This window comes from Pipistrellus hanaki, assembly GCF_964339955.1.
Source record: "Pipistrellus hanaki genome assembly, chromosome: 1".
Taxonomy (NCBI): Eukaryota; Metazoa; Chordata; class Mammalia; order Chiroptera; family Vespertilionidae; genus Pipistrellus; species Pipistrellus hanaki.
The window spans coordinates 67,003,897-67,030,050 of record NC_140503.1 but is presented as its reverse complement, the minus strand read 5'-3'; the positions used below and the strand labels follow the sequence as shown (position 1 = coordinate 67,030,050).

The 26,154-nt window shown below is 33.1% G+C and overlaps 1 protein-coding gene across 2 annotated transcripts in view; it reads right to left on the bottom strand.

Annotated features, from left to right (window-relative positions):
• The window catches only part of DPH6 (diphthamine biosynthesis 6), a 145,996-nt gene that overhangs the window by 61,044 nt on the left and 58,798 nt on the right, over nucleotides 1–26,154 (bottom strand). For both annotated transcript variants that reach the window (XM_084895428.1, XM_084895429.1), the window contains exon 4: nucleotides 520–593. In XM_084895428.1, coding sequence (XP_084751554.1) covers nucleotides 520–593 — 74 coding nt within the window. The remainder of the gene's footprint in view (nucleotides 1–519; nucleotides 594–26,154) is intronic.

Sequence of the window (26,154 nt, the reverse complement as noted above, 5' to 3'; positions counted from 1 at the left end):
AACAACCTAAAAATTCCTTGAAAGTTGAGTGACTTTATATAGAAGTATTTTAATCATGAGTACTTTTGGCTAAGAACTGAATCCTAAGGACCAAAGAAGGGGAGAGTCCTTAATAAGGACTTTATTTTTTTGTCTTTAAGAAATTACTGCATTTCTTCTATAAGCTCCTGAATGTTATTACAAATGATAAGGAGTTAATAGAGAGTAAAAGAGTGTACTGATTCAAATGAGAAAAAAATTGAAAAATAATACTTTTTACTTTAAAAAGCTTTGCCTTAATTTTTTAATTATAAATAATGTATTTTTTTCCTTATGGTAAGTAAGTTAGAGTTTTATCCACGTGTGATATAAGAATAGAACAAAAATAAAAGTGCAACTTTTGTTAATCAGGTAAACAGATAGCTCCATGGGCATATAGGATATCATATTTATTTATTATCTGGATACAATTATATGTTTCATTTATTCACATTCTTAAAATACATGCATATATAAATATAGAACAACTAATGTTCTTACACATTTTCTACTCGAACACGCTGATAGTCAGAAAGTATAGCGCCTACTGATATCCCTTCCACTTCTTCTTTTTCCTAAAAATAAAGAAAAAATATATAACATGAAAAATAAACAAACATGTGATTCTGCATCATGATCTGAAAATTATAAATGAAGTTGTCTCATTTGGAAAACCATCTTGAAGGAGAATAATTTACTAAAAATGCAATCCATATTCAGGAAGAACAATACATACATTTAAGTCATCCTTTCAGCTGGGGAGAAATTAATTATTCTTTTTACTTATAACCCAAATAACTACACACCATTTTCCATGGAAAAGGTAAAGACTAAGGCAGCTTAAATATGCAAAAGACTTCCAAAACATTTTCTCATTTAACATACTTGTAAAGACTCACTGATGTTTGATGAAGTTTTTTGAGAAATTTCTACTTAAGGAAAATATTTTCCCAGATTATCTTAAAAAACAAGCAAACAATGGCATAAGTAGATAAGAGAATACAATGATTTGTATCTTAGAAAAAGATGACTGATAAAAAAGCGGAGCACCTGGGAAGAAGAGGTGGTGCAGCTATTGCCTGGAGAACAGAATAGAACAGAGGATAAAAAATATATATATGATGGGAAGGAAGCAATGAATTATGATCAACAGAGTTACAACTAAGGATATCCAATAGTATATCCAGCCACAACCCACAGGGAAGAGGACTAGTCTATCCAACATGCTTATTAATGACCTGGAGGAGAATGTAAATTTAATATGATCAAGTTTGCAGATGATACAAACCTAGAATGGATGAAAAAGAAAAGAAAGGAAGATCAATCAAGTACATGGATGGATATGGACAACTTGGGAATTTGGAAGGAGAGGTCTAAGATGAGATTTAATATAAGAAAGTATAACACAATACACTTAGGGAAGAATAATACACAATACAGGTATAAACTAGGGAACTATTATCTAGAAAATAGATTTGGAGAAAGTGACTGGGGGGTAATTACTAGTAACAAACTAAATAGAAATTCTCTGAATAGGCATAAAATAAAATCCATCCTAGCATATGAGGTACAGAAGAAATTACTTCAGAGACATGATTTCATTATTAATACTCTCGTCTTTCCTAACCTGGGAAACCTACAAAGAAAAATAATAGTGTTTCCCATAAAAACAAATGTAGTATTTCGAGACATACTGAAACAACCCAATGTGTCTAAAAGGGTGCTATAATAAATAAACAAAAATGCACAACAAGAATCTCTCATGTCTTTGGAGATAAAGCCAATTTAAAATTTCCCCTCCAAAATGATTGAGAAATATCTGTCAATCCTCCCCAAAATAAAATGACTCTATTAGATAACGTGTCCAGGAAAAGAGCTATTTCCTTTCCTACTTTCTTATTTCAGCAACTTTGTGAGAACATTTGCTTATAACCTTTCTCTAACCTTCCTAGCCATTTTCTTTTTATAAAAGTCATTGTATTCATTAGAAAAATTCAAGGTATACTGCTCCTCATTAAATGTAAATATGGCATTGATCACAGAGTAGTGAACAGTGTTATTGAGAGATCTAAATTTCAGTTTTGCCACAAAAAATATAAAGTACTAAGTATTGTGTGTGTGTGTGTGTGTATCTCTATAGATCATGCAAACATAGATAAGAGCCACTGTGTTTTTAACTAAGTCAAATCACTTTAAAAATAATAATTGGCATTTATTATCCATTTAAAATCTGCTAATGTTCTATGGTTCTCATTTAATGCTTACTACAATACTAAAGTAATAATTATTTAATTCTTCTTAGTTTATGTGCATTCTCTGAAATCCTCTTCCACTTGCATCTTTTTTTTAATTTTCTATTTGATAATACTTAACAAATCAGCTCTAGAATTATATACCCAGCTGAATTCTGACTGTTTTTCAAAAGTAGGTTTAAATAGAGATCATTATTTTTTTGAATGTGAACATCTTTGAAAAATAAGAGCAGTATAAAAAAAATTCTGACCTGAAAAGTTAAATAAAGCAACTAAAAATAAATGTTTACAAAATATTGTAACAATAATATAAAAGAGAGTTAAAATTCTCAATGAGGAAAAACCAAAATGTGTCCAATTGTTTATCCCTTAGATACACTAGTCCTCTTCCCTGTGGGACACTGCAGAAATACAGGGATAAAGCTAATGGTTTCGTTTGGTTTTGGTACTGAAAAATGTACAAAGTAACTTAGAAAAGCTAGTTAATATCAAATGTTGTGAGCCTTGTACTCTTCCTATCTAATCTTGATCTGCAGATACTTAATAACCATGGTGTAAGGCAGAACTGATGTTAGGGCAGCCAAGAGTTTATGGAGAGGCCCATAATTTAAATATAGGTTTTACTAATGACTTGTTCACCAATATTGGTTACTACAACCCATTAGAAATCCAATCCTACCAATAAGCACTGTGATTTTAAATAAGTTATGTAATAAGTTATGTAATTTCTATGTGTTTCATTTTTCCTTATCCATAAAGTGAGGATAATAGTTCCCTTTTTCTAGGGTTATTGTGATGATTGAGTAAAATAATTCAGATAAATAAGTGTCCAGTACCTAGTAAGCAATCAGTAAATATTTTCTTCTATCACTATCATAACCTTCATTATTATAACTACTTCTATAATTATGTTATTACTTCTACTGCTAACTACTATTGAGTACCACCACCACTAGCATTATGGATTAAAGGCCTAACTTGATAGGCTTGCTCATGATCACTTCTCAACACTAGCCTACTAATCTGTGATGGTTAATTTTTTTTATAATATATTTTTTGATTTTGTACAGAGAGTAAGGGAGAGAGATAGTTAGAAACATCGATGAGAGAGAGTCATTGATCAGCTGCCTCTTGCACACCCCCTAATGGGGATATGCCCGAACCAAGGTACATGCCCTTGACCAGAATCAAACCCAGGACCCTTCAGTCCCCAAGCCGATGCTCTATCCATTGAGCCAAACCGGTTTCGGCTGTGATGGTTAATTTTACAGGTCAACATGACTGGACTAAGTGATGCTCAGATATTTGGTGAAATATTATTTCTGTGAGAATGTTTGGTGACACAGATTAGGATATGAATTAGTAAACTGAATAAAGATAGCCCTAATCAGCCCTAGCTGGTTTGGTTCAGTGGATAGTGAATGCATTAGCCTAAGGGCTCGATCCCCAGTGTGGGGCATGCAGGAGGTAGCCAATCAATGATTCTCTCTCCTCATTGATGTTTCTATCTCTCTCTCTGTCTCCCTTCCTCTCTGAAATCAATAAAAAATTTTAAAAATGATAGCTCTAATCAGTGTGGGGCATTATCATCCAAATTGTTGAGGCCTGAATAGAACAAAAAGGCAGAAGGTCGAATATGCTCTCTGCTTGAGCTGGAAAACCCATCTCCTCCTGACTTCTGACATTGGCACTCTTGGTTCTTAGGCTTTTGGTCTTGGACTTGGATTTACTTCATTGGCTCCCCTGTATCTCAGTCTTTTGGGTTGAGATACAGGGGAGCCAGTGAAGTATTCTTTCACTATCAGTATTCTTGCCTTCAGCTCAGCTTGCAAATGGCAGGTGATGGGATATAGTCTCTGTAATCAGAGGTGTTAATCCTTTATAAGAACTCTCTTTTAATATATTTTTTGCCCTATCAGTTCGGTTTCTCTAGAGAACCCTAATACAGTTCAATAAGAGTGAAGAATATATGACAAAGCAACAAAATAAGGGGCTTAGAGTACAGCAATGGTCAGCAGTTTAGTGTAGCTGAAAAGCATATGCAGAAGAGACAAAGGCTAGAAAAGTTGAGATCAAACTATTCTGAAGCATGCTCTGCAACCTGAAGACAACTGAGGACCTCTCCCTATGGGATTTGTTAAAAAACAAAACAAAACAAAACAAAAGCTATACTGAGGTACAATTTACATAAATTAACTTCATCCCCAATCTCTGTCAATGTAAAACACACCTGCAAGTCTGATGAGATGGTAGTCCCAGCAGCTACCTGATTTATGTGGCTAAACCTAACAATAGAGAAGGTACTTGCAAAAGTAAACACATACTCACAAATTGGCACAATCACAACTTCATTACTGCCACTACTTCTACACCTACTTATATGCAAAATGACAGTTATGCCAAGGATTTATTCAGAAAGAGCCAATATATATCAACACTCTGCTTAAGAATCCAAGGGCTGAATACCGATAGTCAACCATGCTTATTAGAATACATTTTAATTGTTAATGTGGCAGAATCTCAGCAATCTATAAATTTCTCCATTGAGATTAGGATGCATTAGGTAGAAAACAGCTGATTTATTCAAAACTGGTAATGTTGATAGACAGGCACATGTATGCACATGCTAAACATTTATAAACAAAGCAAAACCTTTGGCCTTTTAAAGACAATGCAAGGAATTCAGCTCTCATGAACTTTTTCTTTCTTAGGGAAAGAAAGATCAACTCTTCTTCCTGAAATAATGCATGGTGCATTAAGCAATGACTTGCCTTACAAAGCTGGACTGAGTGAAAAATGAGAAACAGGAAAAGGCACTTATACTTTTTACTTAAGATAACCTTATTTTTCTTGATTTTTTTTTTTTTTTAACCAAGAATATACAACAAGATATTTCTAAAAATTTACATTAAAAAAGGAACATAATATTCTTGAAGAAATTATTCAGTTCTACATAGCTTTATTTCTTCCACAAGATTCCAGCATTTGAATACCCTAGATAAAACACTTTTGAATTCTAAGTTAGTTTACAGAGAAAAACAAAGATATAAAAAACTTTAGTTAATATGTTTCTGGAGAAGAGGGCAGGGGCTATAAAGAAATTTCAGGCCTAGAAGCTTGATAATAGCCATGAAAAGTACCTATATCTCTCCCTGGACAGATGCTAGTGCCTGTTAAAACCAAAATTTATGCACAGCTCCACTATACCAATTTGGGTAAGCAGAAAAAAGCCCCACCCATTTACCTCCCAAAAGCTGCTGTGTTGGCAGGGAGATGGGGGAGAACAGAGGACTGATCATACAGGGAAAATAATTTTGGGGGGAAATTGTCACAAGAAAAAAAGTGAAGTTTTAGAAACAATTGTGTGTACAAAATAGAATTTAAGAAACAAATAAAATTAAAGGTGAAAAGAAAATTGCCGAGACCGGTTTGGCTCAATGGATAGAGCGTCGGCTTGGGGACTGAAGGGACCCGGGTTAGATTCCGGTCAAGGGCATGTACCTTGGTTGCGGGCATATCCCCAGTAGGGGGTGTGCAAGAGGCAGCTGATCAATGACTCTCTCTCATCGATGTTTCTAGCTTTCTATCTCTCTCCCTTCCTCTCTGTACAAAATCAATAAAATATATTTAAAAAAAATAAAATAAAGGTGAAAAGAAAATTATCCGAAAAGGCAAGTAAAAATAACAAGAGAACTTTTAAAAAAGGTAAGTGAAATTAGGCAGTCAGAGAAAGATAAATACCACATGATTTCACTCATTTATGGAATATAAAGAACATTATAAACTACTGAACAAAAGTAGACAGAGGTAAAGAAGCATCGAAAAGACTGTCTAACTACAGGGGCAAGGTAGGGGAGGGTTGGAAGGTTAAGTGATCAACCGAAGGACTTGTATGCATGTATATAAGCACAACCAATAGACACAAGACACTGGGGTGGGGAGTGAGGGCAAGCACCGAGGGGTAGAGGTTAATGGGGGGAAAAAGGAGACATATGTACTACTAGTTGTAATACCTTCAAAAAGAATTTAAAAAATTGTAAAGAAAACACAATTAAAAAAAAATAATGTTGGCATGAAAAGAAGTAAAGATCCAGAATCTATAACACAGAAGAACAAAATTGCAAGGTGGCAGATACATTGAAGACACTTGCTCAGATAACAGAAGAAATAATAAAAAAGATGAAATTTTGTAGACAGATAAAATAAAGGATAAGGGATAGATAGCATAAACCCAATAACTGCAATTAATATTGTTAAAGAACAAAGAACAAATGAATGCCATAAATAATGAAGCTATCCTAGGAGAAAATGTTGCTAGAAGGAGACATACTTGAATCTTATGGAGAACTAGCAAAATAAACAGAGAAGGACCAATTCCTGCCAAAGGTTGCATTTTACAGATAAATAAAAACTAACCCTAGGAAATGTAGATATCTATGTTCACAAATCTTCCTTTTCTGAAACCAGGGGCATGAAGGAAAGAAATAAAAAACCTACAAAGAAAGAAGGTAAAAGGATTTACAACAGACATATATGCCAACCCATAGACACAGACAACAATGTGGTGATGTCCAGAGAAAAGAGGGTGTGGTAGGAGGAATTAGCATATCTGTAATAATTTAAACAATAAAAATATTTTAAAAGAATAAATTTTTATTTACAATGAGGTTAGGGAGAAGCATATCCTACAAATTATAAAGAAGAGTTGCCAAGACACAATATAGTTTGCATCAAAAGAAAGACATGTTGAGTTAAACCACAATCCTCTCTACCTGAAGAGCCCAGTGTAGATTTGTAACATACAAATGCAGAACATTCTAAGAAGCTCACTATTATCTCCCAACTTGAAAAGACAAGGATTAGACATGAACTAGCAGGTATTTAAACATATTTTGAAAATGCTATAGTTAAAACAGTGTGGTGCTGACCCAGGAATAGTCAAATCAATGAAATAGAACAGAATGTACACAGAAACACAAGTATATATAGGAATGTGGTACATGATAAAGTTGACAGTGAAAACTGGTGGGAAAGGATTCTCTATAAAAAATGATATTGAACAACTTGCTAACTATTTAGAATGACAGAAAGTTTTTATCTTTACTTCTAGGTTTTTAATACAAAAATCCTATATAACAAATGGAAATTGTCCCCTCAACTGGAAGTTCGATTGGAAGTTCAACCAGGGGGCGGGGCAGGTCTGCCAATTGCCTGTGGCCCCTCCCCACAACCAGCCCCACCCCTGATCAGTCACTCCACCCAGATCAGGGGCGGGGCTGGCTGGCCAACCTCCTGCATACCTTTGGGGCAGGTCGGTTGGACCCCACCTGTGTACAAATTCTACACTAATAAAAGAGAAAGATGCAAATTGAGCATTCCTTTATGATGCCTACCAGCCAATCAGGAGTGAGTATTCAAATTAATACAACAAAGTTGGCATGTTAATATGCACACACAGACACTGAGTGGCTGGGGGCGTTCTGCACCACACAAGCCACTCTGGGCTTTTGGGCAGCATGGGAAGGCGGAAAGGCAGCTCCTGCTGGAGCTAAGGCAGTGCCGGCAGCAAGGGGAAGGAAAGCCCACATTGGGCCTCTAGTAAGTAAAAAAAAGCATAATCATCCAGAATACAAAGGAGAATTTTTCCTTTTGGGAAAACCATTATAAACATTTAGAAAAAACAAAAGCCTTAAAGATTTCACTATGTCTCTCAACTCTCAGTCAATCAACATCTTTATCCCTAGATTTTTGCTCCTTGCTATGAAAATTGGTAAACTGACCATGCCTGAGTGTCTCTTTCCATCTGGACAGTTTAAGGACTAGATCTTGTTTCCCCTGCACCATCGATTTTTACTCCTGCTTCATGTTCATCATTATAGAATAGCTGTCATAGCTGCTGAAAACTTATGTGCTCTTCCAGGAACCACTATTTCTACCTATTAAAGTAGAACACTTCAAAAGAGTTTATATATTTTTCTCCATTTCCTCATAACCTATTCTCTTCTGAACCCATGTTTGAAGTGCCCAGAGTTCAGTCTTCACTCTCTTCCTTTCTCTGGCTACAATAATACAGTGTTTCATCATGGTTCTAAATATTATCCATAAGTTAATAACTCCTGCTTCTCTCTGAGAGCCAGAATCCAAATATCAGCTCTAATGATCATGTGAGTTTCTACCAAATATCTCAAACTTGAACAGATTCAAAACAAACTCTTGATTTAGGCACATACTCCCATCCATCCATCCCGCGATCCTTCCATATGGCTCTTCATCTTAGGAAATGACACTGCAAATATATTATTGTTTATGCCCCAAATCTTATAATCATCCATGATTTCTCTTTCCCTTATAATTTAACATCTATTAAGTAATTGTTCTTTAGCCCCATCTTCCAAGAATATCCATAATCTAAAAACTTCTCATCTCCCTCACCACCACCACTGTAGCCTTACCCACCATCACCTGTCAAATGGACTACTGCAATAGTTTCCTAACTGGCCTCCTGAGTTCACTCTTCTTTACTACAGTTTATCTCCACAGATTAACCACTGCTCTTTCAAAATACAAACCAGCTCCCTAACTGAAAATCCTCCAGTGTTTTTGCATACTACTTCTGAGTAATATCCAAGCTCCTTGCAGATAATATAAAAGTTTCTATATGACCTGGATCCTGCCAACTTCTCTGACACTACCACCTGCTATTCTCCTCTCAGTTCACTCCAATAATAATCAACATTGGTCTTCTTGTTGTTCCTCAAACATTTAAGCTTGTTTCCATCTCAGGCATTAGGGGGAAAAAAGTACATATAATTTATTAGCTAACAAGTCCACACAATCCTAATCATCTATCTCCCTTTGGTATTTGATTGTATAATTGAACCTTCCATATTAAACAACTAATAAATTAAGGGCTATTAGTCCTATTCTTATCCCTAAAAGAAGTATGAACTAGAACTGTCTGTCTGAGTTTATAACCTAGTCCTAAAGCCTGCATAATGACTACTCTTAAAATCAGTACCTGAAAGTACCAGGAACATAGATACAAGAGGATAGAAATGGATTTCTACTATGAAATGTACCTGATTTATCATTCTCATTCAGATGCAAAGCTCTACCATATCACAGTTAAAATGCTCCCAACACAGAGATTGGGATGATGAAAGCATTCAACCATATGATAATAGTAATCATTATAAGTTTAGAAGGAGGGTTTAAAGGTAGAAATATAGACCCAAATTAGATTTGTACATTCAATATTTATTTGTTCACAAAGCCAACAAGATAAATTAAAAAGAAGCTGTCCTTTTTTACAAATGAAGTCTAGGCCTACTTATTCTAAAGATGAGAAGATATGCAGCTTGCATTTATTGGGGATATTATTTTCTTTGAAAAATGCTTCAGTTACCAGTATTATTCCATTAAAGAGTTCTTGCCTATTAAGAAAAAAAATGATCTACTGAATTTAAAGTGTTTTTCATCTGAAAGGCATTCTAACATTTATAATGTGAACCATTCATTAAAGAAGCACACTTGCATTATAAAGTTCTGGCAATATTTGGACTTCTGGCAACATGACATTATTAAATAAGAAACATTTGTGAATGCCTACAATATGCTAGGGCCTGTATTAAAAAAAACAAAACAAAAAAAACCCCATGAAATTTATTTGGCCAGTAAAACACTAATTCCCCCCCCCCCCCCCCCTTTTAAAATAAGGAGAAAACCCTTTTATTTGCAACAACATTACTCGAAGACATTTTTCACTTCAGCAGAGTTATACAAATCCAGGTTCACAGAAATAACAGAAATGAATACTATTTTATATGAAATAATAATATGAAAATGACATTAGAATTTCCACATATTCAGGCCTCTGATGAAAATTTTTTGATTTGTTAAAAAGGCTTTTGTTTTTTCTAACATCACTAAATATAAAACATTTTAAAATGGAAAATGATCATCATTTGGAGTTCTTTCATTAAATTGTGAACTCAAGACAGAGTTTTAGTAATTTGTAGCATTATTTTCTTCCTTTGTGAGCTCTCTCAGTTAAATAGAGAAAAAGTTGTTAAGGCTAAAAATTAAATGACAAATAAATTGCAAAGAATCATAATCATTTGTTATTTTTTTCCATTTAAAACTAAGGAGGTATTATTTTGAGTCTCCATCTTAGTGGCCATAGTATGACACTCCCAGTTTTGAATAAATCAGCTGTTTGCTACAGTGTGTTCCAACCGCAATGGAGAAATTTAAAAATTGCTAGTCATCCTAGATCAAATTTGACATGGAGAGTATTATGCTAAGTGAAATAGCCAGTCAGAGAAAGACAAGTATTATACAATTTCACTTATATGTAGAATCTAATGAACAAAACAAACTAACAAACAATTTAGAAACCGACTAATAGATAAAGAGAACAGACTGACAGCTGTCAGAGGGGAGGGGAGTTGGGGGACTGGGTATAAAAGTGAAGGGATGAAGCAAAAAAAAAAAAAAAAAAAAGGAAGAAAAAGTCATAGACATAGATAACAGTATATAGATTATCAGAGGGAAAGGGGATGGGGGGGAGGTAAAAGAGGATAAAGGGTGGATAAATGGTGATGGAAGAAGACTTGACATGGGGTGGTGAACACACAACACAATATACAGATGATGCCTTAGTATGGTACACCTGAAACCTCTCTAATTTTATTAACCAATGTCACACCTATAAATTAAAAAAACACACACAAATGTCTAATTGAAAGTTGCTTTTTTCCCAAGTTTCCCAAAAATGTTCTTGATATTTTTTTTTTTTTAAAGGAGCAGTCTTTAAGATGTTTTGGTTTCAATCTATGTACACTAATTCGTAAATGCCACATAGATTACTAAACAAATAGGTGTCTCATTTTTACATGAATTCTGGTAATAATCCTGGTTATGAAAAAACCATGGTGCCATTTTTAATGAAGAAGCAAGGGCTGTGATTTTTATAAGTTCACCAAATAAATAAGAGGTATCATTATCAGGACAAGGACTCAGGTCTCTCAACATCCAGTTATGTATTCCTTTCATTAAGGAAATGAAAAGAAAAGCCTAATTCAGAAATAACTTAATCATTGTGTTAGGAAAAACCCAGCTCCTCCTGTGTTTCACCTTCACTCTCACACTACTACCACACTCACAACACTCTTGACACCAAACCTTTGAGGGGTTTGCCCATATCAACCAATACTGCAACATCAGCTAGTGTCCTACAATTTAATTTTGACACTATCTACCTGGAGATAGCATCAGATCCCACAGGTTAATGGCTCAGTCCCATAAGACTGTCTATTGTAAGTAGTAGGTCCACAAGTCACTCCAACTTGTTGCTAAAAATAAGAAGTCCTCATGAATATTTAGAACATTTAAAATTTTAAAGCAGGTAAATGCATTGACTATTCAATCAGTAGATAAAATTAACAGCAACATCATTAGCAAACTCCTCTAAACCTTTGCCCTTAATAAATTTGGCAGGAAACTGATTTATAAACCACGTTAACTTTTTCCCTCTCTAAGAGAGAAAAATTCAAGGGTAAAATTCCAATTAGTCCTGATCTATATTTTATCGCCTGAAGTGATGTTACAACTAGGTTTAAAACTCAGGCAAATGTTACCACATAAACATATGGAATTGCACAAGGAGAAGCAAATACTTAATAACAATTACATTCTTAATTCTTCTTTGCTCTCCATAAACTAAAAATAAAATTAAAATATAACCAAAGCCATAAAATCAAAGTTTCAAGGCAGAGGATTCTTTTAAGGTAAACCTACTGATGGCCTGCACATGGTTAAGCTAATTAAGTCAAAACACAAATCTATCTGCCAATTTTTCTTCGTAGATCATCTTTTAGTTATTCATTTTAGCATTCCTGAGACAAAAAGAATGCTTATCACCAGCCAAATAGTGCTTGTTTCAAACCATATTGGAATACTATGTAAATGTACAAAATTAAAATAAAGAAAATTTTAATATTAGTCATCAATAAGCCAGCATTATCTAAGAATATCAATTCCATACTTGCATTGAAAAGTAGTAAATGCATGAAATGTCTTCATTCAGATCTTGGAAATCAAAAGTTGTGACATAAAGGCCCAGGTCTATGAAGGTGCTAATTAGAATACTGCGCCTTGTGCTACCTGCAAACTACATGTAGAAGAATTGAAAAAAACAAACAAACAAACAAACAAACAAACAAAAAAAAAACCTTAAACAGCTACCACCATCCTTGATTTTATCTCTCCTTCAGGCTTTATCACCACATCTGAATAATGAAGCACAGAATCATCAGAAATAGTAAAATTTATTTAATCTAAATGCACAGTTATCCAGGTTCCAGCTGAGATGTTAAATATTGTGTAGAATAGAGATAGGATAGAGTGAGAGTTGCAAAAAACATGGAGATAGTCTTTTGTAAGTCTTATTTCCATATATTAAACTGCACACACATCCAAGGGATCGCAGGTGTGATTCTGTAGTTTCAGGGCCACATATCAGCTCTAGGGCAGACCTAGAAATAAACCCCCAAAATTAGTAAAGATTTCAGAAGCTACAGACATGAATGTTTATTTAGTTTCTCTGAACTCTTTCTGTAATGGAAGACCTTCAGAAATCATAAAACTGGAGAAACGAATCAGAGCTAGCATTCCAAACTTGCCAAGGTCTTTCCAGACTAAGCATTGACTAACATCCGGATGGCTGCAATTAAAGAGACAGCAATGCTATTGGGGACACATTGATTAAGTTGAATTATATATTTCTTAGGTGAAGTCTTTGATATTTTTTGGTCAAATACAGAAAAGCAAACTTTATTGATGCAGTTGCTAAAGAAAAACAGAATTGCAATGTTGCTTTAAAGAAATTTGTATTTTGCTAGAGTTGTATTTTTAACATTTTACTTATTTTCCTTTTTTCTTTTAAAACATTTTTTAACTGAAGACTATTAACTTTTTAACATCATTATTTTCTAGACATAAAGCACAGAGTATCCTGAAGTTAATGTAAAAAAGTACTGGATAAAAAACAGTTAAGAAGAGGCTGAAAGTGGCAGAGCAAAAATAATAATAACATAAACAGTAATAACATAAACAAAAACAAAAAAATGTGAAGAATATTAAAAAGCAATATAAGCCACAGCCTCTATATTAAAGAGGCTTTCATGTCGCTGGATAAAAGATATATGAATAGAGAATAAATAATACAAAACAGTAAATAAAAAAAAACAAAATAAATTTTTATAAAAGAAAACATTCCTGTAAGTGGCTACAGACGATACCTAGAGGAAATGAAAAGCAAAGATTTGGGACAAGAGAATGCTTATTAATATATTTTTTTTAAGCTTAAAAATATATAGCTCTTTTAAATGATAAAAACTATTAAATTATTTATAAAGGAGTAAATATTCCTAAGTGACTGAGTTCCCATGATAGAAATAGTATCTTATAGGGTCTATATTTCTGATAATCACTAGTATGGGTCGCTAGCCAAGATTTCTAACTTCTCTGGATCTCAGTTCCCTCATTGGTAAATAAGAGATTAGACTTCTTCTTGAGTCTATTGTTCTGATACTGAGCTGTTGAGATTAATAAATATGGTTATATCTAAAGTGAGCAATGGTGCACTGTGATTAAGTCCTGCTGGGTTAAATCAAATAAATGAAATACAGCCTCACTTTTTCTAAAGGAGATTATCAAAAAAATTAGTACATAAAAGAAACTAGGAATCATCTTTAATTCTGAAATAACAGAAAATTGTAACAATATCATTCAGACACAATCTAAAAATCTTTTTTTTCCCTGAAAGTCCACACAACACAAGATCCTGCTTTTTCAATTTGATTATTTTAACTTATTGTTACTACACTATATTCACTGTACAGAAAAAAAATAAACTACATTAAACTTTGCAATTACAAAGTCTTCAAGATCCATCTTATGGTATTACTTAAAGCTGTAAAACATCTTTAAAATAAGGTGCTATGATTAATCAGGTACAAGAGAAACTGACTTCAGATTGAATTACACTTGCCAGTAACAATGTGGATTACAGAGAAATCTCAATGCATTTACTTAGTGTTCAAAAAATTCATTAGAGAACACTAAGTGTTAAGAAACATAATCTATGAAATATAGGTTGCATTTCATAACATTTCAAGTTATGAAAGCTTTTCAATTTTTTAATATTTTCCCTTCTATGAAAACTACTAAACTGTGTTCTAAGAATGAATACAACCTAAGACTTTCAAAAACAAACAAAATAAAAAAAAATACATTGTGAATTATGACAAAAGACATTTAAGTGGCATAATAGTTTATTATAACTACAAACATAAGACTTCTTAATTATAGGTTTGTTTCTTATGTAAGCTGAAATGATTATCTTATTTTAGCTTTTATTACACCCTATGCATATCATTAATGAAGGTAAGAAAAAACCCCAGAGGCTTACTGCTAGATTAAAATATACAATTATATAATAACTATATATCAAAGTATAACATTTATTGTCTGAATTACATAAAAATTTAAATAAATCCTTTTTAAGACTTTTGTTGTTAAAAGATCATGGCGGGTTGGGAGTAGGTTTTCTCTTAAATATTAACCTGGAGTTATTGTGCTTTGTTACAGAGCATGAAATATTTTTCCAAGAAAAAAAAGAATCACATTATGAAAATGTTAAGAGATATATAATAAACACAAGGTACTGGAAAGGGCCTATAGCTCAATGTACTCCATCAACCCAGCATATTCATTCATTAGAGTGGTGCCATCATACACATGGATGGTAGTGATACATTAGTTCCTGTAGATGTATTACTTTTACAGGTCAGACCAGTGTAATATTTTACAAAATTACAGTACATAGTGATTTCATTCATTTAGAACTTTCATTTCCTTGTCACAGCCTAAAATGAGTTTTTCCGAACATGCATAGTCGTTTCATTTTCTATTTCTAAAATGTTTTAACTGGCCAACTAACCGATTGTTTAAATTGGTGTGACTACATAGGTTTTCTTCAATTTCACATTCTCACTTCTTATCTAGCCATCTTAGGATTCAGCAAAAAGAAAAGTAGTGATAATGTTTTCAATTTAATTAGTATATTACATGTACTGTAATTATTAGTGGGAAATGTTATATTAATGAATCTAAAAGTTAGCAGTAAATTACCTTGTAGCTATTATCAATTTCCCAAGCTACTGCTCCTTAAGATAACCCTCTCCCTATGGTCCTTCCGGTAATTTTTCTTTGCCTGATAAACATGATGATTAAATAGCACACAGAGCAAACCTTTGATACTTTTTAAATTAAATCCATGCCCAGCCTAAGGGCTGTGTCTGATTTCAACTAAATGTGTCAGTTAATCAGATAAAAAATTATCAGTAACTCTAAGAAACAGCAGCCTTAGGCTTCATCAGTGCCAGGGAAAGCTGAACAAAATAAGACATTCAGACAATATCACATTATGTGTAAAGGTTACTGATAAGCCTATAACTAAATAGAACTGCTTACCACTATTACAATGTCTGTCTAGAAAGAAATAGTGTATTCAACATTCAAATTACTCTAAAATTCTAAAGAAAAAAAATGTTATTTAGAGAAAAATCTAGGGATATTTTACCCATACATTCATATGGATATGCACATGCATATATAAACAAACCTACATGAAGATAATAAAAATAGGCAGTGGATTAGAGAAGTGGCATTCATAAAACTACATACTTAGAGAAATTATATTGAAAAAGAGCTAATTATCATAACACTACATTTAGGATACCTAAAAATTACCACAAATAAGCCAAGTTTTTAATAGTTTGATAAAGGATGGTGAATATAAATTCGAGATTAGTTGTCTACACAGTTCTATCTAGTGCCTAAAATGATTCAATTTCATCAATTTTAAAAATTTGGGATAGCCTAAAACAATAGCAAGATCCTAAATTAATTAAAAAGATCATTTTTAACCTGTGACACTGAGCACCAATAGTCATTTGTAATATTACTATTAAAATAATACATAGTATGAGGGCCTGGTTATTTTAGTAAGAGAATTTAAAAGCTCCTACCACTATATGAGAGAGGATGGAAACCTCTTAAACTTTTTACAGCATATTATAATTTTTAAAGCATTCTTTGATTCCTAATTAAGATTGCTTTAACTACAGAAGAAGGCTATATTATAAACTGGTGTATCAGTAACAACTGTAAGAAAGAAACCACATCTGAAAAGAATAGAAAATTATCTTTGAAATATATAATGGGCAGTAGCTATGAAAAATCCATTTATATAGCAGAACAGGAATCCCAAACCCTCTGACAAAGAAAATTTCAAATTAATACCCTGTCATCTTTATTCTTCCCTTCAAGTACTATGATCAGATAATGTATTCAACTGCGGCAAGATTCTCATTCCTATTTATCAACTGCAACTTTTCAGTAAGTACACCTGTGACAAGAGGAAAACTGGACCAATTCTATACATATATAAGCTGCTAAATATCAGAAACGCTCACAAACTTTAATCACAAATTAAAGTTTCCAATAGAATTTCAAATTTACTACCCACAGAAGGATATAAATCATTATATCTTAAAGTTTTCATTCTCAATACATTGAAAAGCTTAATTCAGAACCTTGGAAGTCACTGCTCTAGTTAAGAATTATCTGAAATGCAGAGGAAGTGGTTTTGCCTTCCGAACAGGCAGCAATGTATACCTTTCAAGAGACCCTTTGACAATGGGAGTTGATCAGGGACTAACAGTGCTTAAAATACTGTGTTGAATCTTAGGTTAATGCTTCTCTAAGACTTCTACACATTTCAGAGTTCACCAAAGAGCAGCTAAAAAATTATCATAGGGTTTCAAGATGAAATTCAAACTGGTCACCATCAAGAGGTGACTTAATTTAGCTGTTTCCAGCATTCCCCAGGGCTTTCTGCTCTGCCTCATACTACAGGGTTCCTTAATGCATGCTCCTTTTGACCTCTGCATGGCTCACATTAATGGTCACACACTGTCCGTTGGAAAGCTCCACAACTTCAAATCTATGCAAGAGTGGTAACAACTTGTTTAATCATAAAGCATAACCATTTTAAGGCTTAAAATTCTAACTGAAAAGAAAATTACCATTTTAGTTGGACTCTATAATTACAGTACTAGGTCCTTCCTTTAAAAGAAAGTAAACAGCAAATAAGAATAATGTTATTTATGGAAATAATTTGTTACTGGATTATAAATGCAATTTAGTACATTTTAAAATGTATTTTCCTAAGTAGTGAATATGCTACTATTTTAAAAAGTACTTTAATGGTACAACTTATTTTGGTATGTGATGATTGATGTAAACTATATTAAACTTTGAAGAAAATAAAATAAAATCAATCTTGAATAATTTTATGATTTTACAGTAATAATAAGATTTTGCTCCTGGGGTGAGTTCAAGTAAACAAGAAAACCTTATATTACATTAGCTAAAAAAATCTAATGTCAGATAGAGGATTATTTGCACCCAAACATACATACATATTCTGCTTTCTCACTTTATTTTTTTAAACTTTTTTTTTCTTCTTCTTTTTTTTTTTTTTTCTCCTTCTCACTTCAAAAGCTCAAATATTTATGGAGCACTTGCCTTTAGGCAATTCCTTCAGGGAGTCCTATGTATAGATGAGACCTGATGATGACATATTTGAAACTAAATTAGGCATGGAGAAGCTTCCCAAGAGTTAATAATCTAATGTTATTCTGCAATGATGAAGTGCCAATGACCAACCACAATAATTAAATCTAAAGGCTATTTGGTTTCTATCCCATATAAACAATTAAATCTAAAGGCTATATAAGTTTGTGTCCCATATAAACTAGTAAATATAGGGTATCCCAAAAAATGTATACAACACACTTCGAATAATTATAAAGGCAATGTTTATTAACATACATTTTATAAAGTATATATACATTTTTTTTGGGGACACCCTGTATGTTTGTGGGATTTTTACATAGGATGCCTGTAAAACCTATAGTAGTTTAATATTTTTATCCTTAAATGAAATGTTTGTTTTAAAAAAGCACTGTCATATTTTACATATAGCATGCTAATAGCCAACTTAAGAATTTCATTAAAATAATCTAACAAGAGAATTTAAACTACCTTATATTTAAGATAGTGCATTATCTTTAAGAAAATATTTTCAAATAGGTTAAGAATTAAGAATTTGTCCTGGTTTTCCTATATGAAAGATATCACTGGGTAATAAAAATAATAGGTAATGGAAAGTCTCTCTTTATAGAATATTCCAGTTAATAAATGAAACAAGAATGAGAGAATAATTAATGTCATCATTTTGTAACATCCTTCTAAATAATACATTTAAGTAACAATCATTAATATCTGCTAACATTACAAATAAGATTAGACATTATATGCCTCCCCATTGAATAACATGAAACCATTTGTGAGTTAATTTTAAAAATAAAAATAAAAAATCAAACCCGAATTTGATAAAACTTCTAGAGTAACACTTTCCAACAGAGCTTTTAGCATGATAGAAATCTGTACTGTCCAATATAGCAATTACTAGCCCCATGTTGCTACTAAAAAATTAACTCAAAATGAATCAAATATTTAAATAGAAGACCTGAAATAATAAATTACAAAAAGAAAATCTATGGACCTTGGTTTCAGAGATGATTTTATACCAAATACAAGAGAAGTAAAGGCAAAAATAAATGAATGTGACTGTATCAAATTAAAAAGCATCTGGACAGCAAAAGAAACCGAAAACCAAAAAAAGCAACCAACTGAATGGGAGAAGATATTTGCAAACAGCTCTGACAAGGGGTTAATATCCAAAATATATAAAGAACTCATACAACTCAATACCAAACAAATAATCCAATTAAAAAATGGGCAGAGGCTGCTCTGGCCGGTGTTGTTCAGTGATTAGGGTGTCAATCCGCACAGTGAAGGACAGCAGGTTCAATTTCTGGTCAAGGGTAGGTACCTGAATTGCAGGTTCAATCCCCCAGCCCCAGTTGGGGCACGTGTAGGAGGCAACCAGTTGATGTGTCTCTCTCACGTCCATGTTTCTCTCTCTTCCTCTTCCCAGAGCCCTTCCATTCTCTCTAAAAATCAATGGAAAATATATTCACCCATGAGGATTAACAAAAATAAATAAATACATAAATAAAATAATAAAAATGGGCAGAGGATCTGAACCAACACCTCTCCAAAGAAGACATATGAATGGCCAATAAATATATGAAAAGATGGCTACTTTCACTAGCTATTAGGGAAATGAAAACCAAAACAACAATGAGATACCACCTCAAAAGTCATTCAATGCTGGTGGGAATATAAACTGGCATGGCCACTGTGGAAAACAGCATGGGGGTTCCTCAAAAAATCAAGAATAGAGTTAACATATCACCAGCAACCACATTTATCCCCAAAGATCTATGCACCCCTTTGTTCACTGCAGCATTATTCATGGTGGCCAAGACATGGAAACAACTGAAATGTCGTTCAATAGATGATTGGTAAAGAAAATGTGGTACATATATACAATGAAATGTATACAATGGAATACTACTCACCCATAAGATAAAATAAAATTGGAAATTTTGGACAACATAGATGAACCTTGAAAATATCATGCTAAGCAAAATAAGTCAGAGAACAAAAGTTAAGAAGTATATGATTTCATTAATATGTGGCATATAAAAGTGAAAGCAACAAATGAACAAACAAGAAAACAAACACACAAAAACTCATAGACAGACAACAATATTATGGTTACCAGAGGGAAGGGGGGTTGGGATCGTAAAAAGTAAAGGGTGTCAAATATATACAGTAACAGAAGATGATTTGACTTTGGATGATTGGCACACTATGCAATATACAGATCATGTATCATAGAAATGTACACCTGAAACCTATATAACCTTATTAACCAATGTCACCACAATAAATTAAAAAAGAAAAAAATATGGCTAGTGAGACTGAGAGAGTAATCTTTAAATTTTACTTATTTTTAATTAATTAAAACTTAAAGGTATATAATGACATGTGGCTAAAAGCTATCATTTTGACAGGGCAATTTTAGATCCAACTATCAATTTATAGGAAATCACAAATAACAAAGAAACAGTACAGTACACTACACTGTGGCGATTTTATAAGTAACGTAGTTTATTCAGCAAAGTCAAAAAAAAGAAAACATATAGATTACAAGAGACTTAAAAGTCATATCAACCAACTACAATACATAAAACTTTTTATCCTGATTTAAACAAAACAACTGTAAAAACAAAACAAAAGATGTGAGACATTTAAAGAACAACTAGAAATTTGGAGACTGGCTAAATAACAAGTTAAGAAAAAATTGTGAATTGTTTTAATGTGTATTTATTGCATTTCCGTTATATTTAAAAAGAAACTGTATCTCTTAAAGATAGTAAAATACTTATAAATAATATATAGTATCTAGTATTAAATGAAATAAGATGGGATATGGCTTACTTGTCCCTGAAGTTGTTTAACAAGTACAGGGAGTCGTTACACTACTTTACCTTATTTTAACATTTTTTAAAAGGGAAAATATATTGTATTTTTTCCATCACCATTTATTTCTTCTAGGCCCTCTTCCACCTCTTTTCCAACCCTCCCTCCCTTCCTCCCTCCCTCATCACCACACTGTTGTCCATAAAAGGTTAAAAAGAGAAAGGCAGGACTTCCAGTATGGTAGATTATTAACAAATATCCTCCCCACCAAAGAAATGATAAACCCTGGACAAACTGTCAAAAAACAACTATCTTATAGTTCTGAAAATTGAACAAAGGTATACATCCAATTAAGAAGTGGTTATATACGAAAAAGTACTGAACTTCGAGAGTCTGTGCCATTCTTGCCGGGGGCTGCTCCCATACCAAGGCAGGGCAAGCTGTGAAAAATGGCAGTTTTATTGACAGAGGAAGCTGACTAGATTTGGAGTGGGACATAGAAAATCCCCCACACCCAGCAGCATTGTCAGTAACAACTGTGATCTCCCTGGCAAATGAAGTGAGAAGACCAGTGCCTCAGATAGCCTGAGGCTACAGTCCTAGCTGGGTTAAACAATGGAGTTTCAGACTAACCAGATATTTAACAAGGAGACCCCAAAATGAGACAGCATAGAACTAATTGATAAGCTCTGCACACATACATGCAGTAGACACGAGAGAGGGCCCAAGCCAGCTATACATTCCTGGTTGATGGTAAGGCTATGCAGACAGACACAAGAGAGAGCACTATCTGATTATGAAACATTCTAAATGTACTATAAAACCATAATAATCAAGATAATAGTACTGGAATAACAACAAGTACAGGTCAATGAAACAGAAGTGAGAGTATGAAAATAAACCTTTATATTTATAGCCAATTGATTTTTGTCAAACTTTCCAAGGCTATTCAATGGGGGGAAAGGATGGTTTTTCAACAAATAGTACTGAGACAACTGGATATCTATATGCAAAATTATTAATTTAGACCCTTACCTCACAACATATACACACACACAATATATTATATCACCAACTTAAAGTTATGAGCAAGACTATAAAACACTTAGAAAAAAAACAAAGGAGAAAATATGAATGGTCTTAGCTTAAAAATAACACCAGAAGCATAATTCATAATAGAAAAAAAACTTTACAAATTAGACTTTTTTCCTTTAAAAAATTTCACACTTCAAGAAACTGCATTAGAAGATAAAAAGACCAGCCCTGGACTGAGAAAAATTTGCTAATCATATATCTGATAAAAGACATATTATATACAGAATACCGTATATAAAGAATTCTTACAACTAAATAAGAATGTAAACAATTTAAATGTAAACATTTTAAAGCGAAATATTTAAATACTCTACCAAATAAAACATATAAATGGGAAATAAGCATATAAAAAGATTATCAGCATCTTTAGTCATTAGGGAAATGCAAATTAAAACACAATGAGAATCCAATGCACACTCACTAGCATGTCTACAATAAGAAAGATGGGCAATTACAAATGGTGGCAAGAATGTGGAGAAAATAAAATCCTCATTCTTTGCTGGTGGAAATTTAAAATGGTGTGGTCATATTTGAAAACAGTAGGCAGTTTCTTATTAAGTTAAGTATCAATTTTCTACATGACCCAATAAGTTCATTCCTGGTGTTTATGCATGAGAAATAAAACCATACATATGCACATTTATATGTGAATATTCATAGCAAATTATATCTAGGAGATAACTACACACACACACACACACACACACACACACACACATACTAGGAAACATCAATTTTCTATTGATTGGTAAATTGATAAATAAAATGTGACATATCTATATAATGCAATAATACTATTAGCAACAAAAAGGAATGAATTACTGATATATATACAAAATTGATAAACCTAAAAAACATTATGCTAAGTGGAAGAAACCAGATATAGAAGATTATATATTAGATTACATATTAGATGATTTTATTTATAAGAAAAGTTCAGAAGAGGCAAATGCATAGAGACAGAAAATGGTGGCCTGGGGCTGTGGTTTGGGCACAAGGAATGATTGCAAATGGTACAGGGAAACTAATTGTGGTTGAAATTTTCTAAAGCTGGATTGTAGCAACAATTGTACCACTCTGTAAATGTACTAAAATCAGTGAGTTAACACTAACAATAGATTAATTTTATAGCATGTTGCAAATTTTGCCTCAATAAAGCTACAAAAAAACAACAATCAACAAGAAATAAGGGGCAGGGAGATATATTGGGTCGGCAACTAAGTAATTGCGGGTTTCACACATATGGCTTCAGTTGAATTTTTAGGTTTGCAGACATAGTACAAATGTAAAACACATTTTGTTATTTGATAGTTGGCTATTCAGCTGTTAATCAGTAAAAAAAGTTTTTTGATCTGTTTTGTAGTTTTCGTTTGGCGTTCGTTAAAAAATGGAAAATCAAAAGGAACATTTTCGTCATATTTTGCTTTTTTATTTCCTCAAAGGGAAAAACGCATCACAAGCTCATAAAAAGTTATGTGCTGTTTACGGTGACGAAGCCTTAAAAGAACGGCAGTGTCAAAATTGGTTTGCCAAATTTCGTTCTGGTGATTTTTCACTCAAAGATGAAAAACGCTCTGGTCGTCCAGTTGAAGTTGATGACGCCCTAATCAAAGCAATAATCAATTCGGACTGTCACAGTACAACACGTGAGATTGCAGAGAAGCTTCATGTATCACATACATGCATTGAAAATCACTTAAAACAACTTGGCTATGTTTAAAAACTCGATACATGGGTTCCTCACGAAATTAAAGAATCACAGTTAACGCAACGCATTAGCAGCTGCGATTTGCTAAAGAAACGTAATGAAAATGATCCATTTTTAAAACGACTGATAACTGGCGATGAAAAATGGGTTGTTTACAACAATATCAAGCGGAAAAGATCATGGAGCAGGCCAGGTGAACCAACTCAAACAACATCAAAAGCTGATATTCATCAAAAGAAGGTTTTGTTATCAGTTTGGTGGGATTACAAAGGAATTGTCTACTTTGAACTCTTACCACCCAACCGAACGATCAATTCTGATGTCTACATTGAACAACTAACGAAATTAAACAATGCAGTTGAAGAAAAGCGGCCCGAATTGACAAATCGAAAAGGTGTTGTATTCCATCATGACAATGCAAGGCCACACACATCTTTGGTCACTCGGCAAAAATTAATGGAGCTTGGTTGGGATGTTTTGCCACATCCACCATATAGTCCTGACCTTGCACCATCTGATTACTTTTTGTTTCGATCTTTACAAAACTCCTTGAATGGTAAAAATTTCAATAATGATGATGATGTCAAATCGTACCTGATTCAGTTTTTTGCTAATAAAAACCAGAAGTTTTTTGAACGTGGGATTATGATGCTGCCTGGAAGATGGCAAAAGGTCATTGATCAAAATGGGCAATACATTACAGAATAAAGTTATTTAGTTCCATGAAAAAATTGTCTTTGATTTTCTTTAAAAAATCCGCAATTACTTAGCTGCCGACCCAATAGATGAAACAAGTTGGGCAATACCGTGAGTTTTCAAAGATGAATGGATTATGTATTACTGTTTAAGAAAAACTTACTGACTTAAAACTTATTATCCCAAAACATATTGGCTTAAAACAACAACAACAAAAATTATTTCACAGATTTTGTGCTTTAGGAGTCCAAGTGCAGCTTAGCTTGATACCTCTGGTGTAAGGTGTCTCATGAAGTTGTGATTTCATCTGAAGACCCAATTGGGGCAAGATCATTTACATGGTTGTTGGAGGAATTGAATTCCTTGTGAACCTTTGGACTGATGGTGTCAGTTGCTCACTCTCTGTTAGTCAGAGGCCTTCCTCAGTTCCTTGCCACATGGGGCAGTTCACAACATAGCAGCTGACTAATGTTGTGTTACTTGAGCAGGACAGCAGAAAAGAAAGAACACTAGATAAAAAACAGTCACTTTGTAACCTAATCCTGAAATGACAGTCCATCATTTTTGCTGTATTCTGTTAGTTAGAAGTTAGTAGGTCCAGCCCATAAGCAAGGGGAGAAGATTATAAAAGGCCATGAACCCTAGGAAGCAGAGATATTTGGAGGCCATCTTAGAGGTTGCTAAATGCAATAAGGAGTAGGTACCCGGTTTACACTATTCTTTCTACTTTCATATATATTTAAAATTATTCATAATAAAAATTCAAAAAAGAGAGAAAATACTATTTGCAGATATAAATGGAAGCATTTCTTACATTTAACAAAATGTCCTGTTTCTACAAAGTAACAAAATAATAAAAAAAATGTCATTAAATGAAAAAACAATGAAATGATAATGTTAAAATGTATTGACCATATACAAGAGACTGTTCTAAAGACTTAACATGTATTAATATAATTTAATTTTCACAACAATCCCCTGAGGTAGGTGTTAATATTATTCCAATTTTACAGATGAGAAAACTGAGGCACAGAAGGGTTAAATAACTTTTCCGAGGTCACATAACTAGTAAGTAGTAGAGCCAAAAATTTCAATGGGTAGTGGAAGAAAGGGGGGATAGGATAGGATGGCACATGGGGAATATAAAAAGTTTAGAATTAGGAAATCTTGGTAAAAAAGATTGAAGTTATTTGTGTCATTTGTTATCCTATTAATATTTAAATCATTACTACACAATTCTTGTGTCTGGGTATGCTGTTATGTTAACTAAGAGGTCCTAATCTCCTTTGTCAAACCAATTATAAGATCAGGTCATTACAAACACAAGTTTATTTTGTGGTTCACTCTCTGCTGAAAACATCATGGATTATCTTCAGATATAAGCAATCTTTCACAGCCAATATAAATGTTCATTTATAGATATAAATATGGCCAGCTCTTTTTAAGTACTTTTTGCTCTTCCACCAAATCATATGCATTCATCAATCTGATCAATTGACAAGGAAAGGCTTCCTTTTCCCATGATTCATTCTCTCTGTCAAAGTCAAATGTCTAATAATAATAATGTCAAACTAATAACTTGCTTGAATAAAATACTTCTGAATTTATGAAGTAATTTCATATACATTATCTTACTTAATCCTTCTCACCTATGACAAATTTAACAGTTTACTGTAGTATTGCTATATGTAGATATAGTGAAATGATGAGTAGGTGATGAATTCAAAACTAACCCCCAGACGCCTGCTTCATAATTCAGAAACCTTCCCATTTAGCACTGTTCTTCTCCAAATGGTTCTGGAGTTTAGGAGAGCATAAACTGTTTGCTTGGTTAAGTAATTAAAAATCTATTTGAAAAGA